General features: G+C 48.5%; 1 protein-coding gene across 2 annotated transcripts in view; it reads left to right on the top strand.

Annotated features, from left to right (window-relative positions):
- Positions 1–720: 720 nt before the first annotated feature.
- The window catches only part of SGSM2 (small G protein signaling modulator 2), a 36,829-nt gene continuing 20,097 nt past the window's right edge, over positions 721–17,452 (top strand). Inside the window, exons 1-2 of one of the 2 annotated variants that reach the window (XM_044248149.1) lie at positions 721–916; positions 4,804–4,879. In XM_044248149.1, coding sequence (XP_044104084.1) covers positions 860–916; positions 4,804–4,879 — 133 coding nt within the window. In that variant the 5' untranslated portion in view covers positions 721–859. The remainder of the gene's footprint in view (positions 917–4,803; positions 4,880–17,452) is intronic. The other variant, XM_044248150.1, reaches the window with a different exon arrangement.

The following is a 17,452-nucleotide window of genomic DNA, read 5'->3' as shown; positions in this document are numbered from 1 at the left end:
AGAAGCAGCAGCAGCAGGTGTTATAATTTTGAGCCACCCTTTCTTTCTCTTGGGGGACTCAAGGCTACAATGCAAATAGCGTGGCAGGCACTTCTCTCACCTTCACGGTTTCCGTACAAGTTCCCGCTGATCTCAGTTATTCCAATCTGCGTCCCCACCTTTCACACAGCTTCAGGAAGGACGGGACAGAGAGGGAGAGCTGGCCTTGACACTCGAGTCCTCCGGGGGATTTAGAAGAAAGAGGGAGCTCTGGCCTTTCAGCCAGGAGAATAACTCTGGTTTCCCCTAGCCATACTCGAGGCGTGAGGGACCCCGGTCCTCCCCGTCGGGAAGACGAGGGAGTAGAAATCCAGGCGCATCTAGCTGGGTTAAGGCCAGCTCCGATGTGAGCAACTTTCCCGCAGCCATGGGGTCCGGGACACGCCAACCACTCTGCGAAGGGCTGCGCGGAACTGGCTGCAGGCGCTCACAATGCGAGTTCGCACCTTCGGGGCGGGCGCCAGCGCGTTGCCATGACAGCGGCACGCGAGGCACGCGCCCGGGGGCCCGCCACCCCCAGGCGCGCGCGGCCTCCCCCCCCCGCCCCGACCCCCCCCCACTCCTGGTTGCAGAGCGCACCCCCCGCCCCCGGCTGTGGGAAGGGGCCGGGCCAGCCTCCTGACGTCTGTGCGGGGTTTGAAGATGGCTGCGGAGCCCAGCACCGGGCAGTGGCTGCGGCGGCGGCGGCGGGCTCGGAGCGCTGCAGGCGGGGGCTCCGCCTAGCGCGTGGGGCACTGAGCGGAGAGGCGCGGAGGCGACGAGGGCGCGCGGGGGGCTTGGGGGGGCAGCTTGGCGTCGCCTCCCCGCCACCCGCCGCACCATGGGCAGCGCGGAGGACGCAGTCAAAGAGAAACTGCTGTGGAACGTGAAAAAGGAGGTAAAGTCGGGGCAAGGACCCCTTGGGGCTCGCGTCCCTGCCCGCGGGCCCGGGACTGGGGGGCCTCGAGAAGGTTCTCATTTCCCCCTCCCGGGCGCGAGCGCTCACGGCTTGGTGCCCGGCGGGGGCGGGGTCCTGGACTGGCTGCGGCTCCCGCCTTTCTCCCGGATATGGGGACAGCACCCCTCGGTCCGAGGGGCCAGGGCGGCGCTCCGGCGCTTGTTTGCTTCGCGATCCCGCAGTTCCCCGCCCTGTGACGGCAACAGCCCTGGGAGACCAAGGTCGGGGGAGGGGCGGCGGCGATTTCTTGGAGAGGTGGTACTGACCATTCATTGCCGGTGCCGCCTGGAGAGGGGGCGGGGCCCCGCGGAGCCCCCGCAGAACGCTAAACCCGTGGTTTGGGGGCTTAGCTCCGGTTTGCCCAAACCCAATTCAGGGATCCCTCTGGGAAGTGAGTCGCGGCTTCGGGAGGATTCGTCGCACACCCCACTGCTTCTCACTCCACGCCCACCTCCCTACCCAGAGACCACGGTGCGGGGGGGGGGGGGGGGGAGGGCGGGTTGAGAATGGTTTTTATGGCTCAGATTTTATGCCCGCTTGAGGACTCCCCACCCCGACACCAAATGTCAGGAAGAAGGGAGTCCTCCCCTCTACTACTGTCCTTTACGTTGGCGCTGCCCTAAAGCCCATTTCAATTTCATTGTGTTGGTGTGGTGGGGGGGTAGCCATATGAATGACTCACCGAGTATGAGAGCTGGAGAGCTCAAACCTGCAGCGTGAATTAGAATGGATTAGGCCTCTGGAACCATGAACTCCCCACCTACCTTTGTGGCTGTCTTCTACCAGATGTGCAATCTCCATGAGGGCAGGAAACCCATCTGTTTTGTCCTGTTCTGTGTCCAGGACCTGGCACACAGGCCTTCAATGAGTATTTGGTAAATATCTTGGAGACTGCAAGATGGTGGGCATTCATAACCTTAGAATACTCTGAACCTAGCTCTGTGTGATTGAGTAAGTTACCTAACCTTTTTGAGTTTTAATTTCTTCATGTCTGAAAGAAGGATGTGTACTTCATATCTAAAAGTTTACCATATTGGCTCCTTTACCGTTTTCTAGAGTTTCAGGATTAGAGAAGACTGGGTTCTCAAACTTCTGGAAGGCTCTGGATGGTACTCCTGCGTTAACCATGGCCTGTCTACTGTGCCCTAACATTTATTTGTTCCCCTGTCTCTTGTCTGAAGAGGAATAGTTGAAGCCATCACCTTTTCGAGCTCTGTGTGAGAAGCTCCCTCATGACTTTCCTGCGAAGTGGCCAAGAAAGTATTTTAGGCCAGGAGTATTATCAGATCAGCATTCAAACCCCAGCCCTGGTCTCCCTAAGGAAAAGGGAAATCCCAGTTCTCAGGTTATCCTAAGGAAACAAGCAATCTAGTGACAGAGACTCATATGAACAATATAAACAAGAACAAAAAGGTAACCTTGCCCAAACTATGGACATATGTGCTAGGATTGTTGGTGTGATCCAAATTTAGAGTTGATCAGTGATTAGGAAAGATTTCTGAGAAGACCGTGATTCTTTTTTCAATACTTAGAAGGCTCTTTTTTTTTTTTTAAGATTTTATTTATTTATTTGACAGACAGAGATTACAAGTAGGCAGTCAGAGAGAGGAGGAAGCAGGCTCCCTGCTGAGCAGAGAGCCCGATGTGGGGCTCGATCCCAGGACCCTGGGATCATGACCTGAGCTGAAGGCAGAGGCTTTAACCCATTGAGCCACCCAGGCGCCCCTAGAAGGCTCTTTGTACTATTCCAAGAATGATCCCTAAACAAATATGAGAAAAATCCAAAATATGTCACAGCTATGTGTATTACCTGACAAAGTTTAACCTTCTCTCAATTCTTAGTTCCTTTCTGCCTTCAGCAGCTGATTTAGAGGGAAACATATCCTTTCCTCTTCTGTGAGTAGAAACATTGGGGGAAAATTTTAGGCAAGGCTGGTCTATCAACACAAAACCTCTGGTGTAATTCTTGAGTAATCTGTAGGTTCTTCAAACCCCAAAATCTGACCTACCCTCCTGTTTCAGATGCCTGCAGGTTGTTTGAGCTGTGACTTTATGCTCTGTTTAATACAAACGCTCCTTGGGAAGAAATCTAGGAAACTTTTAACGGTTTAGAGTGCAGGATCAATCTGATTTCCCTCTACCTCACCGCTAATCATTAGCAGTTTCCAGTAGAGAGAAGCCTCCAGGTCCTTCCTCCCTCCTCCCCAGGCTTTAGAAGCTTTACCATTCTCCAAACTATACAGTCCTAGGTGAGGGCCTTGGGAATGAAGGCAGCATCGAACACTGCATGCCTTGTCCAAAGAATGGCAAAGACACACACTGCCCAGAGCTTACTTGATCTGTAAGATTTTATACTGGGATTGAGGTAATCCATCCCTCTAATCTCCTGTATTAGTAGCTGTCTCTTGGCAGGTTCCACCAGGACATCAAAAGTGCTTGACTTAAGTGTTGGGAGCAACTAAAATCTCATACATTGCTAATGGGAGTGTAAATTTGTATAACTACTTTGGAGAACTGTTTAGCAAAATCTAGCAAAGTGGAATATAGGTATCAAATGCCTTGTCTAGAAATATAAATCCAAAGAAATGAGCACCTATGTTCAATAACAGACGTATCTGTAATGTTCATGGCAGCGCTGTTCATGGCAGCCCCAAATTTAAAACTACCCACATGTCAGTCAATTGCAGTGTGGTAACACAACAGAGGATGAATGCATACAACATACATACATACAACATGAACACATCTTACAGTCACACCAGAGAGCAGAAGAAACCCAGTCACAAAACACTACACACTGATTTCATCTATAAAAAGTATAAAAAACTTACAAAAGGGCTCTATGATGTAAGAAGTCAGGATAAGCAGATATCCTTGAGAGTAGTGACTGGAAGGAAGTATGACATTGGTGGGTGCTTGGGGGTGCTGGTCACATGTTCTGTTTCTGCATCTGTAAATTGGTTTGACAGGTGTGTTCAGCTTGTGAAAATTCCTCAAGCTATATAATCATGATACATACTTTTTTCTGTAGTTTTACTATCCGTCAATAAAAAGGCTGTATGTGTACATGGTTTTTTTTTTTAAGTGCGTTTTTTTTTTTAAGATTTTTATTTATTTATTTGATAGACAGAGATCACAAGTAGGCAGAGAGGCAGGCAGAGAGAGGGGGAAGGAGGCTCCCCGCCGAGCAAAGAGCCCGATGTGGGGCTCGATCCCAGGACCCTGAGATCATGACCCGAGCTGAAGGCAGAGGCTTAAACCACTGAGCCACCCAGGCGCCCCTAAGGTGTGTTTCTTAAAGAAAGATGTGACTGCTCATCTTAGAAGGTAACTGGAAGCTTTTATATCCAGGTAGGAACCAAAACATCAGGGTTTTATTGTGACAGAGAGAAGGCTGAACTTGCAAGCATATGGAGAATGTCTCTGAGGCCTGGATGAACCTCCCCCTAACCTTGGAGCAGAGGAAGTAAATGAGGGTCAGGTTGCTTATCTACACCCTGTAGTGAGCTAGCTTGTCCCGAAAGGAAAGTATGTCTGCCCAGAAGCCCTTCTCCAGCGAAGTACAGATGAGCAAACATCATCCTGTCCTCCACAGTGGGATACTTCCTCCTGAACTGCACATCTGCACTGATTGCTTGGTGGACTTATGACCTCTCTTCCTGGTTGCCTTTTCAGGAAGACACTTTGCTTCCACACCTCTTCCATCCCTACTTATTCTCCACCCTGCAAGTATCCGAACCCAAACCAGGAGAGCAGGGCCGAGCTATTTACTTGCCCACAGGTCTTGGATTGGAAAAATAAATAAGATGCTGCCCATTTGTCCACAGGTGAAGCAAATCATGGAGGAGGCTGTCACCAGGAAGTTTGTGCATGAGGACAGCAGCCACATCATTGCTCTGTGTGGTGAGTGACTGGGGGCTGATGGGAAGTGGATTGAGAACTGCAGACACTGTTCCAAGCCAAGTAAAGAACAGTCCTCAGGTTTAGTAGTTTTCAGATAGGGCTGCAAGTTAGAATCGAACTCCGAAGCATTTGAGATCTCCCTGGGCCTGGTCCCCGACCTACTGAATCAGGATCTCTAGGGCCCAAGGATCTACATATATCTAGTTCCTTTGATTTTTTTGTGTGCATCAGAGTCACCCAAAGAGCTTGTTAAAACACAGATTCCTGAGTCCCAACCCTGGAATTTCTGATTCTGGTAGGTCTGGGCTGGGCCTGAGAATCTGCATTTCTGACAGAGGGTTCTGATGCTGTTGGTCCACGGACCACACCTTGAAGGCCACTGACCTAGAAAATTCTGGTTTGGGAACCACTGCTCTGGTTTGTTTGTTTGTTTGTTTTTAAGATTTTATTTATTTATTTGGCAGAGGGATCACAATTAGGCAGAGAGAGGGTGGGGAAGCAGGCTCCTTGCTGAGCAGAGACACCCCCTCCCCCATGTTGGCTCGATCCCAGGACCCTGAGATCATGACCTGAGCTGAAGGCAGAGGCTTAACCCACTGAGCCACCCAGGCGCTCCAGCTCTGGTTTATTTTTACTTTAACTTTACAGGAAGGGTTTGTGTTTTGGGGTGCTTTCTGTGCACATCTACATTCTTTTTTTTTTAATGATTATTTATTTATTTATTTATTTGACAGACAGAGATTACAAGTAGGCAGAGAAGCAGGCAGAGAGAGGGGAAGGGAAGCAGGCCCCCCGCTGAGCAGAGAGCCCGATGTGGGACTCGATCCTAGCACCCTGAGATCATGACCTGAGCCGAAGGCAGCGGCTTAACCCACTGAGCCACCCAGGCGCCCGCACATCTACATTCTAACTGACCACACCTGTGTTGCTCTGGCATCCCAGCTCTCCAAGCACTGGATTGGGTGCACAACAACATGAGCTACGATAGGAAGGAAAGCCAGAAGCCCTCCTGCCTCACAAGGGGAAAAGTCCGTAATGAACCATCCCTTGTTGTGAAGACTCCTGCCTTTGCAGGACAAGCCTTTCTACATACACTAGAGTTTTCTTGGATTTCCAGGAATTCAGGCTTCCTTTCAGCTCTCTTTCTTAGGGGACAGCTTGCCATCTCTGTGTTGTTTTCGTTGGCCTCTGAGATTGGTATTTGGGATTTGTGGAAGGGAGGTTGTATATTTCTGAGAGGAAGGAATGGAAGGAGCAAGTAAGGGAAGGAACACTGTTTGACAGTACTGTGGTGAGGCAGATAGAGCTGCCCACCATCAGTCTAGCAACAAATCTGAGGGTCTGCCAGGAGCCAGATCCTGTTCTCCGGATGGGGAAACAACAGTAACGAGGTCGACAGAGTCTCTGCCCCCAAGGGCTTACATTTTGTGGGGAGAGAGACAACCAAATGCACACATAAATGTATCCTGTAATAAAGGTATGAAGAAAAATAAAGCAGAGAGGTGAGGGAGAACAGCTGGGAAGAGATGGCCTGTGAGCAGAGCCTGAGTGATAGACTGAGGAATCACGTGAATCCTGGTGCTCTGCTTAATTATGTCATCTTGGACAAGTTTCTTAACTTCTGTCACTCTTAGCTGACTCCCCTAAAAACAGGATGATGATTCCTATATCAAGGAATTTTTATGGGGGATGAGACGATGCATGTGAGCGTTTCTAGCGTGGTAAGAGCTCAGGAAATGTCTGTCTTTCCTTCTCTTTTTGGATGTTGAGGCTGAAACTGGGTTTGGAGGATTTGAGTTCCCACCATCTTCCCTTTGGGTAAGTGTCCCAGTTCTTCGAGATGACGTTATGATTCCCAGGTTTACGAGGAGCAATCTAATCTCACCTTTTCTCAGACAGAACCTATGTTAGGGGAGAAGCATGGTAGTCTTGCAGTAAGTGGCTTTGAAGAATATTTGAACTCTACTCCTTTCCACCTGTGTTGTGTGCCCCTGACATCAGCCACTTTCTATCATTTTCACCAGAAGGGCTTTGCAGGTGGCCAATTATTCATGACTTAATTCCTTATCCAGACCACATACAACAAATACAGACAACAGAATAAAATAGCGCAAACAGCTTGTGCATGGGCGCCACATGTGGGTGGCCAAGGGGGACTAGGGGAAAGAGAGGCAGGGAGAAGAGGTGTGGGTATCCCACATTCAGGCCAGTTAGGATGAGCAGCAACTGTCAGCTCTCCTCTGATCAGTACAGGGCCCCCAGGAAGCAGCAGAGCTTTCACTTTTGTCTCCTGCCTGGAAGCCCAGGGTTCTAACAGGCAGAGATAGTACCCTCAAAAGGAATGCTTCTACTTTCAGCCAGGTTTAGATGCTGAAACAGAACAGGGGTCTCTGAAATAGACACAAGTCTCCAAGGTTCTACTGGATCTCAGGAGGTGCCTTAGGTCTGCCAGTGTGAACTTAAATGTCCAAAATCAGACAATGGTCCACATAGGGTGCCTGGGTGGCTCAGTAGGTTAAAACCTCTGCCTTCCGCTCAGGTCATGATCCCAGGGTCCTGAGATCGAGCCCTACATCGGGCTCTCTGCTCAGTGGGGAGCCTGCTTCCCCCACTCTTTGCCTGCCTCTCTGCTTAATTGTGACCTCTGTCTGTCAAATAAGTAAATAAAATCTAAAAAAAAAAAAAATGGTCCGCACAAGAAGCTATCCAGGTGTGAGACTGCAGGCAGTGGTGTTGGGGACTGGGGTGAACTGAATATTGCTTGCCCCCATTCAGCTCCTGCAAGAATGCCAGCCCAGGCTTGCCATGGCCTTTGTTTTATTTTAAGAGAAGCAAGAAGCTTGGGTTTTTATATGAAATTTCCTAATTTTTAAAGATTGATGACTAATTCCCATTGTGTATTTGTTTTAAGTAGGCATCATGCCCAGCATGGAGTGCAACACAGGGCTTGAACTCATGATCAAGAGTTGGACACTTGGGTGCCTGGGTGTCTCAGTGGGTTAAGGGCTGTCTTTGGCTCAGGTCATGGTCTCAGGGTCCTGGGATGAGTCCCACATCAGGCTCTCTGCTCAGCAGGGAGCCTGCTTCTCTCTTTCTCTCTTTCTCTCTCTCTCTCTCTCTCTGCCTGTCTCTCCATCTACTTGTGATCTCTCTCTCTCTCTCTGTCAAATAAATAAATAAATAATAAATAAGAGTTGGACACTTAAAGGACTGAGTCACATAGACACCCCTTAGTTCCCATATTTTTTTTTAAAGATTTTATTTATTTATTTAACAGAGAGAGACACAGTGAGAGAGAGAGAACACAAGCAGGGGGAGTGGGAGAGGGAGAAGCAGGCTTCCCACCCAGCAGGGAGCCCGAAGCAGGGCTCGATCCTAGGACCCTGGGAATCATGACTGGAGCCCAAGGCAGACACTTAACAACTGAGCCACCCAAGCGCCCCCTCTGGCTTTTTGAAGACTTGATATGCCAGTCTCCTTCACCGCTGGACAAATGCTCAGAAATGTATTTCTGGTCTGAAGTAGATCCAGTCTTATACTGGCTCCTGCTATTGTCCCAACCACATCCAGAATTCAGCTTTGTTCTGGAAGGAATCAGTGTGTGGAGAGGATACTAAGAGATCCGAACAGAGCAAAGGCTGTGAAGGTTGTGATAACCATGGAGTGGCCACATTCCCTAGAGCCTTGGAGAGCACTGGGGCCCTGGGCCCCTCTGCTCTGTCTGGGCCCCTCTGTTCTTGGCAGAGGAGAGCAGGGCCTGGGCATGATGAGCTGCTCTCAGCTTCCTTAGAGTAGAGATATTTGACCTGGAAACAGAATCTTCCCGGAAAGCCTTGGAAATGGAACTGAAGAATCCCGGAGTTGATCCCTGGCCCTGGGCAAACCTAGGGGGGTTGTGCCAGACCCCTGTTCCTATTACAGGAGGAGGAGAAGTGTGGTTGTTCCCAAACCTGTTTGTGCAGAAGCTGGTCAGGCCCTGTAGGTAGAAACCTTGTGAGGAAGCTTTGCTGGCAAGCTATGGCTAGCAGTGGGGAGGGCTTCTCCCTCCTGCAGGCAGAGGCTGGGTCTTGGGGAGTAAGCCCAGAGCTATCACTGTAGGAAAGGGTTCTCTGATATCACTTTTTTATCTTAAGAAGGCTTGTCAAGTTTGCATTTCATTTCATAATCTGGTCCTTGAAACGTTTAATATAAAGACATACTATTGAATTGAATTAATGCACCTTGATTTCTTTTTTTTTCTTTTTTTAAAGATTTCATTTATTTATTATTTTTTTTTAAAGATTTTATTTATTTAACAGACAGAGATCACAAGTAGGCAGAGAGGCAGGCAGAGAGAGAGGAGGAAGCAGGCTCTTCCTGAGATCATGACCTGAGCCAAAGGCAGAGGCTTTAACCCACTGAGCCACCCAGGTGCCCCAAGATTTCATTTATTTATTTGACAGAGAAAGAGAGATCACAAGGCAGGCAGAGGGAGGGGGGAAGCAGGCTCCCTGCTGAGCAGAGAACCTAATGTGGGGCTCGATCCCAGGACCCTGAGATCGTGACCTGAACCAAAGGCAGAGGCCTAACCCACTGAGCCACCCAGGTCCTTTTGCACCTTGATTTCTCTGTGGTTTCTTAAATCCCCAGGTGTAAGCTGTTGTCTCCTGCCACCTCCTCCCCCCAAGGGCAAGGGGCTTTCAACCTCTTTTAAGTTTTATTTGATAAGTACCCCATGTAGAGCTCAAACGCACAGCCCCAATATCGAGTCTCCTCCTCTTGAGCCAGCCAGGTGCCCCGGGTGCTTTTAGCTTTTGCTTTGGGGCAACTTAAGGTTAGGGTTAAGCACCAAACTGTTCCAGATTTCGCTTTTGAACTCTGCATTTGTAATAGTAATATACATGCTTAAAGAGGACATGTTTACTGTCCCCGACAGGGATCTGAGGGAATTCAGGCATCAACACTTGAGCACCGGAGAAGCTACCATTTCTCTGAACCTGCCCTTCTTCAGGCTCCCGGCTGGGTGTGGCTGCCTCCACAGTATTTCTGTGTGCTCTGTTCTGATTGGCCACCGACTTTGGATTTTAACCTTTGCTGGGTAGAACAGGTTTTTGCTGGACTGGCACAGCAGGTTCTCAGACTCAGCACAGAAGGCATTTGGGGTGAGGGGTGCCCTGGTGGCTCAGTCTTTGGGCATCTGCCTTCAGCTCAGATCGTGATCCCAGGGTCCTGGGATCAAGCCTTCACATTGGGGCTCCCTGCTCAGCAGAGAGCCTCCTTCTCTCCCTCTGCTGCTCCCACTGCTTATGCACAGGCTCACATGCTCTCTCTCCCTCTGTCAAATAAATAAATATGTAAAATGCTTAAAAAAAAAAAAAAAAGGGCCTTGGGGGCAGGGCCTAGGCCCAGCTCAGGCTTGCCACTCTGACCAGAGTCCCAGATCTCCCTGTACAGATCTTAGTGTGAGGATTGCTGCTTCAGGCTGAAGATGAGCCTAATGGGAGACGAGGTGGAGTCTGTGGAGCCTGGAGCGGCACCAGGGCATTATTAACAACCGGCTCCCCGCTCCCCGTTGCTAAGCAGCTTTCATTAGCCTGGAAGGTCGGCAGGCTGTGGTGATCTCCTCTGGGGAATGGTGACTCTAATGAGCTGGGAGAGAAGCAGGTGCTGCGGCGATTGCCTCTCACCTGAGACGCCACAGCCAGAGCTATTCCAGCACACGCTGATATTCAGACTCCAGGCCTTTTTTAGTCTGTGAAAGGGATTCCTTCTCTCTTCTTCCCACCCAGACTGAATGAACAGCTCACTCTCAGGGTATCTGGCTTCTGCCTTCCATCTGCAAAAAATCAAGTAAGAAGGAATGCCTCCTGGGGAAGGGACTCCTCTCCCCTGCCTTGGGATGAGGCTGAGGGCCTGTGGTGCTGGTGGTCTGTAGCCCAGACACAAGGGTGACCATGGACAGTTACTCAGCAGCTCTGAACCCACCCTGGGAGGCTGATGGGAGCACTAACAGAGTGACACAGGTAAAACACACAGCATGGAGCCAGGTATGCATTAGGTGCTCAATAAATGTTGCTCTTATCATCATCACCACCACCACCAGCAGCAACTTTCTACTTTGTTCCTCAAAATGATCCTACAGGGTAGGGGGATGGATGAAATAGGTGAAGGGGATTAAGATCACACTAACCGTGGTGATGAGCACTTACTAATGGAACTATTGAATTGTTAGGGTGTACATCTGAAACTAATGTAACACTGCACATTAATTACATTGGAATTAAAAACAGAAAATGAGGGGCGCCTGGGTGGATCAGTCATTAAGTGTCTGCCTTCTGCTTGGGCTGTGATCCCAGGATCCTGGGATCTAGCCCCACTTCGGGCTCACCGCTTGCAGGGAATCCTGCCTCTTCTCTCCCTCTCCCACTCTTGCTTGTGTTCCCTCTCTCGCTATGTCTCTCTCTGTCAAATAAATAAATTTTTTTTTTTTAAAGGAAACTAGGGGCGCCTGGATGGCTCAGTGGGTTAAAGCCTCTGTCTTTGGCTCAGGTCATGATCTCAGGGTCCTGGGATCGAGCCCCGAGTCAGGCTTTCTGCTCAGCGGGGAACCTGCTTCCTCCTCTCGCTCTGCCTGCCTCTCTGCCTACTTGTGATCTCTGTCGAATAAATAAATAAAATCTTAAAAAAATAAAATAAAAATGAAACTAATCCTTTATCATATATATGGTTTGCAATATTTTTTAAAAAAAAAGAAAAAAAGTTTTACTAATTTTGTAGGTGCACTCAAGTTATTATATACATTTTTTTTTAAGATTTTATTTATTTGAGAGAAAGAATGAGAGAGAGAGAGCATGAGAAGGGGAAAGGTCAGAGGGAGAAGCAGACTCTGCCTAACAGGCAGACCGATACAGGACTCGATCCTGGGATTCCAGGATCATGACCTGAGCCGAAGGCAGTCGCCCAACCAACTGAGCCACCCAGGCACCCCTATTATATACATCTTTTAAAAAGAGTCTTTTACAGATATGTATTGAAATAGTCATAGATAAACATATATGATATCTAAAATTTACTTCAGGATGATCTGGGGATAAGTGAAAAAGCGGTTAGAGATGGTATAGCTGAAAGAAGATGGGTCATGACTTGACCATTGCTTGGATTAGATGATAGGTACATGGTGTTCATTCTGTCATTCTTTTTACTTGGTATATATTTGGAATTTTCCATAATGAAGTTAAAAAAAAAAAAAGGGTCGCCTGGGTGGCTCATTGGTTAAGGGTCTGCCTTTGGCTGGTGATCCCACGGTTCTGGGGTCGAGCCCTGCATTGGGCTCCCTATGCAGGGAACCTGCTTCTCCTTCTCCCACTCCTCCTGCTTGTGTTCCCTCTCTCGCTGTGTCTCTGTCAAATAAATATATAAAATCCTTAAAAAGATTAAAATAAATAAAAGGAGGAGGAAGAGATATAATGAGTAACGACAACTCTCCTGAGAAATTTTTCATAAAGGGGAGCAGCTAAATGGCTCAATACCTGAATGGGGATATAGGACCAAGGGTGGTGGGTTTTGTTTTTTGGTTTTTGGGTTTTTGTTTTGTTTTGTTTTGTTTTGTTTTTGAGTCAGAGAAGCTACAGAATATTTATGTACAAATGGGGAGAACCTAATAGGGAAACATTAAAGATACAGGGAAGGGAAGTGATGTTTGCTGAAACCCAGTATGTTGGTAGACAGAGTACTGTAGAGAACAGCACAGCCAGACCATCTGTAGGGACAGGAGAGAAGGCAGGGGTTGGGCCTGAGGTGTGGGGAAGAAAGGCACCAATGTGAATGATACCTTCAGGGTACTTGAGAAGTAATAAAGGAGACTTTTGTACCTCTGTACATCCTATTGAGATGGGACCTGTTCTCTTCCCTCACTGCAGCTGAAGCTCAGATTTAGCAGTTTGCACAAAGTCAAATAGCTAGTAGGAATACCTATCCCTCTTGCTCCAAAGCCCGTGCTACCCAGGGATGGGTCTGCCCGTGTGGCCTACCTAGGAGAGAGCCTTGAGGTTGGGGCATTGAGTTGCAGTTGGCCCCTGTGGAGACATGGCTGGTTCATGTCACCAGGCAGTGGACTCGTGGTATTCAGGGATACTCTGGGAGACAGTGGATCCCTTACTGAGCTGAGGGAGGCCAGCTCTGGCTTGCTTCCCTGCAAAGCCACTGTGAGTGCTGTACTCGCAGATTCTGCCCTACGTCTCCATCAGGGCAAAGAAGATAGGTATATGTGGTAGGAATTTCATTTTCCTCACCCAGGTTCTGGACTATCAGGGCCGTGCTTTCTCCTCACACTGAAAACCTGAATGGGAGCGTTGCTTTCTTGTCTTAGGGCACTGAACAGGGCCGAGTGCCCCGGAAAGCTGAAGTGGTCAGCGTCACTAGTGCCGGCTGAGAGAAAGTATACTCTAGTTACCATAGAAATGGTCGCTCCAGGTGAAAGTAACTGTTACAAATCAAAGGGTGGAAATAGCCAGCTGGGGAAGTGGGGAGGACAGAGATAGATGATGCCTGCCCTCACCCCTTTGCCCTTCCCACTTCATCTGCTACATTCAAAATACTGATTTCTCCCCTTAACAGTTGGAGGAAGTTCCTACTTAAAAAAAGGCTGCCCATCCCACCCGTTCCTTTATCTCCAGGGAGGCTGCTGTTCTTTTGGCAGTCTGATTCCACCATCCAAGCCATTCTGCTTTTATTTATTTATTTATTTATTTATTTACTTATTTATTTTGCCATTCAGCTTTTAAATATTCTGCTGTAGCGGCACCTGGCTGTCTCAGTGGAGTGTGTGTCTCTTGATCTCGGGGTCATGAGTTTGAGCCCCATGTGCACCACAGAGCTTACTTTAAAAATATTTTTCAGAGGTGCCTGGGTAACTCAATGAGTTAAGCCTCTGCCTTCGGCTCAGGTCATGATCTCAGGGTCCTGGGATCGAGCCCCGCATTGGGTTCTCTGCTTAGCGGGGAGCCTGTTTCCCCCTCTTTCTCTCTGCATGCCTCTCTGCCTACTTGTGGTCTCTCTCTCTCTGTGTCAAATAAAATAAATAAAATCTTTAAATAAATATATAAAATATTTTTTAATGGGCACCTGGGTGGCTCAGTTGGTTAAGTATCTACCTTCAGCTTGGGTCATGATCCCAGGATCCTGGGATCGAGTCCCGTGTCCAGCTCCCTACTCATCAGGGAGTCTGCCCCAACCCCTGCTCATGCTCATGTGCGTGCTCGCTCGCTCTCAAATAAATAAGATATTTTAAAAATTTTACTAATAAAATTTAAAAAATAAAATTCTGCTCTAGTATCCTCAAAAACTCCAGGATCCAAACCAGCCACCTGTGGCTGACTGCTCCACTCAGCACCATCCTTACTTGGGTTCTCTATGGAGACTACAACCAAACGCCCCCATTGCACAGATGGCAGCCAGCAGAGGTGGGGGAGCAGAAATTACTTGCCGCACCTGCTCTTTCCATTACCAGCCTTTCGTGGCTCAGAGCCTTGGGCTTAGCCTTCACGTCAGACTGTGCTAGCTCTGGATGCAGTGTCCTTACATCTCAACCAACTGACCTGGTTCTCTGAAGGACATTCAGTGGATCCCCCAATTACCAGGCCCCTTGGCTGCTAAGCACAGTTTTAAACATAGGTATGTATGTGAGAGCCAGGGTTGTTGCTGAGGTTCCCTGAGCTGATTGAGGATCCTTCTCAACCACTGCTGCCTGTCCTAGGCAGCCATAGTTTTAGGCCATTCTTCTGGCCCCTTGAGCTACCTCAGCTTGTCTTACCTGCTGAATGGTTTTTCTGGTCTGTGGCTAAGCTCAGTAGAGCCCATATGCTCTTGGGAGGGTGGGGAACCAAGCCAGTTGGGAGGGATTACTGAGGGACCTGGTGGAGGACTAGATGCCCATGGACAGACCCAGCCTTTTTGGGTTTTGTGAGTTTTGGTTCACCTCCAGGCTAGAGAAAGTATCTCGCATCATCTCATTATAGAATCACGGGCTCTGGGTTGGAATGGTCACCTGTTTAATTATTATGATTAGTATTCTGATTGGGTAATATGTTACCTGGTTCAAAAATCAAAAGTGTACAAAAAGTGTACAGTGTAAAGTTTACTCCTTTACCTGGCTCCGTTCACCCACTTTTCCTCCACTTACCCATTTGCACATTGGTAACCGCTACCACTTTTTATTTCTTATGCATCCTTCCAGAATTTTTTATCCTAGTAATAGAAATTATATTCTTTGTTTCCCGTACACACACACTTTTTTTAAAAAAGATTTTATTTATTTATTTGACAGAGAGATCACAAGTAGACAGAGAGGCAGGCAGAGAGAGAGGAGGAAGCAGGCTCCCTGCTGAGCAGAGAGCCCGATGCGGGACTCGATCCCAGGACACTGAGATCATGACCTGAGCTGAATGCAGTGGCTTAACCCACTGAGCCACCCAGGCGCCCCCCCACACAATTTTTGTAACAAAAAGGTATGCATCATACTTCTTGCTTTAGGGGACATTTCATTGTTAGTTCCTAGAAAACACCCTCACTCATTTTCAGAGCTGTAGAATAATCCGTTGTATGAATATACCATATTTACTTAACCCGTTCCCGTTGATGGACACAGGATAGTTTCCAGTCTCTTGCTGTTGTAACTAAGTAATCTTGCAGTGATATCTGTAGACTAGATTCTCAGAAGAGGGGTTACCAGGTCCGAGGTTATTTGCGCTACTGAGAGAGAGTGCCACACTGCCTGCAGAGGAGCAGGGAAGGGAAAGTCAGCCCTCCACAGGGCAAGGTCTGAGAAGATTCAGTAACTTCCTGGGTCCCTTCCATCTCTGTATACCAATGTCTCCTCTTCTAAATTGGATTCCTTGGAATGGTTAAATCAGTTTGTAAGGATTTGTGGGAGGGAGTCCTAGAGGAGTCTCTTAGCACTTGTGGTCTTCAGCCCATTTAGCATTGGTTAAGCCCCCCCATAACTTAATAGACATTATTGGAACATCAGAGACTGGTGAGGGAAAGTTCCAGGGCTAGTCATGGCCTGTAATTCCCAGGTTTTCCCTGCGAAGATGATGCCAGACCTTTTGGGAGAGATGTCCACAGCAAGGCTTATGGTTCTTGTTGTTCCCCGAGGCTGCTTGTCAATGGGATGGAATAACAGAGCAGAGAGGGTTCCGTGGGCTCAGCTGGCGCCATGTCTCCAAAGTTCTACCGGAAGACCAACGTGAGGAGAGAGAGGGTTGTGCTTATGGAACCACGTCTGTTTGTGTGTTTTGATTTATTCACCCAAACCTTTCCACTCCAGCCAATGACCAAAAATAGTATTGATTTGTGTTACTTAGTGTATATTTGTCCCATATGACATAAGCTAGATGATGTCAGGGATGTCTCATCCCTCTTCTGGTGGACCCAGAGTGGCTATAGGTAGTACAAGGGCCCAGTGGAACTAGGGGTCTCGAGCCTTCATTTAGAAGGAGAATAGGTTGGGCTGACTTGGTGCTTAAGCCACGATAGGCATCTCCTCCCACAGCCTTCCACCCTGGGGAGGGGTCATGGTGGCAGTGTGGGGCAGAAAGTGGAATAAGGTGCTGGAGTTCTGCTTGGTGCTCTGGGCCTTCAGTCAGGAAAGGCAAAGCATGGGCGTCTGGATGGCTTCTCCTAGGAAAGGGTGTTTGATAGTCTGTGAGAGGCCCTCCCTGGGCAGTGAGGGCAGCAGGAGAATTGGACCTCATTGCTGATGGTTCTGCAACTAAGTTCTGAGTGGTGTTCACTGTACACTGTGGGGCAGGGAGAGTCTTTGTACTTGCATCTCTGAGTTTCGACCCGTGGAACTGTCTGTGGTTCAGCTCAACCCAAAAGTATTAGAGCAGGGATTCTTTTTTTTTTTTAAAGATTTTATTTATTTATTTGACAGAGAGAAATCACAAGTAGGCAGAGAGGCAGAGAGAGAGAGAGAGGAGGAAGCAGGCTCCCTGCTGAGCAGAGAGCCCGATGCGAGACTTGATCCCAGGACCCCGAGATCATGACCTGAGCCGAAGGCAGCGGCTTAACCCACTGAGCCACCCAGGCGCCCCTAGAGCAGGGATTCTAAAGCTTTTGGGGGTCAAGTACCCCTTTTAGAAGCTAAAAATCATGGATACTTTATCTGGAAAAATACTCACATAAACATGCTGGAGCACACCAGTGATTTTGTATGCAATATTTGGGGGTCTTTGGAAGGCACAGAAGCTCACGCACAAACCCTCTTAGGATAGTAGTTCTCAGTTATCATTAGTGTTATTGTTATTACTATTGTGCCTACATGCTGCACGCAGTAATTTTCATTGTATGTGCTGACATCGGTGGAGGGTGGGCAGACAGTCCTGTGGGGATGGGGAAGGACAAGTGCAGTTTGAACAGTCCGTGGCCAAGGAGCACATGGCTGGGTTAAGAATACCTGGCATAGGGACACCTGGGTGGCTCAGTTGGTTAGGCTGCTGCCTTTGGCTGAGGTCATGATCCCAGCGTCCTGGGATCGAGTTCCACATCTGGCTCCTTGCTCGGCAGGGAGCCTGCTTCTCCCTCTGCCTCTGC

The sequence above is a fragment of the Neovison vison genome, chromosome 5 (assembly GCF_020171115.1).
Source record: "Neovison vison isolate M4711 chromosome 5, ASM_NN_V1, whole genome shotgun sequence".
Lineage (NCBI taxonomy): Eukaryota > Metazoa > Chordata > Mammalia > Carnivora > Mustelidae > Neogale > Neogale vison.
This window is presented reverse-complemented; position numbering and strand designations above follow the sequence as displayed.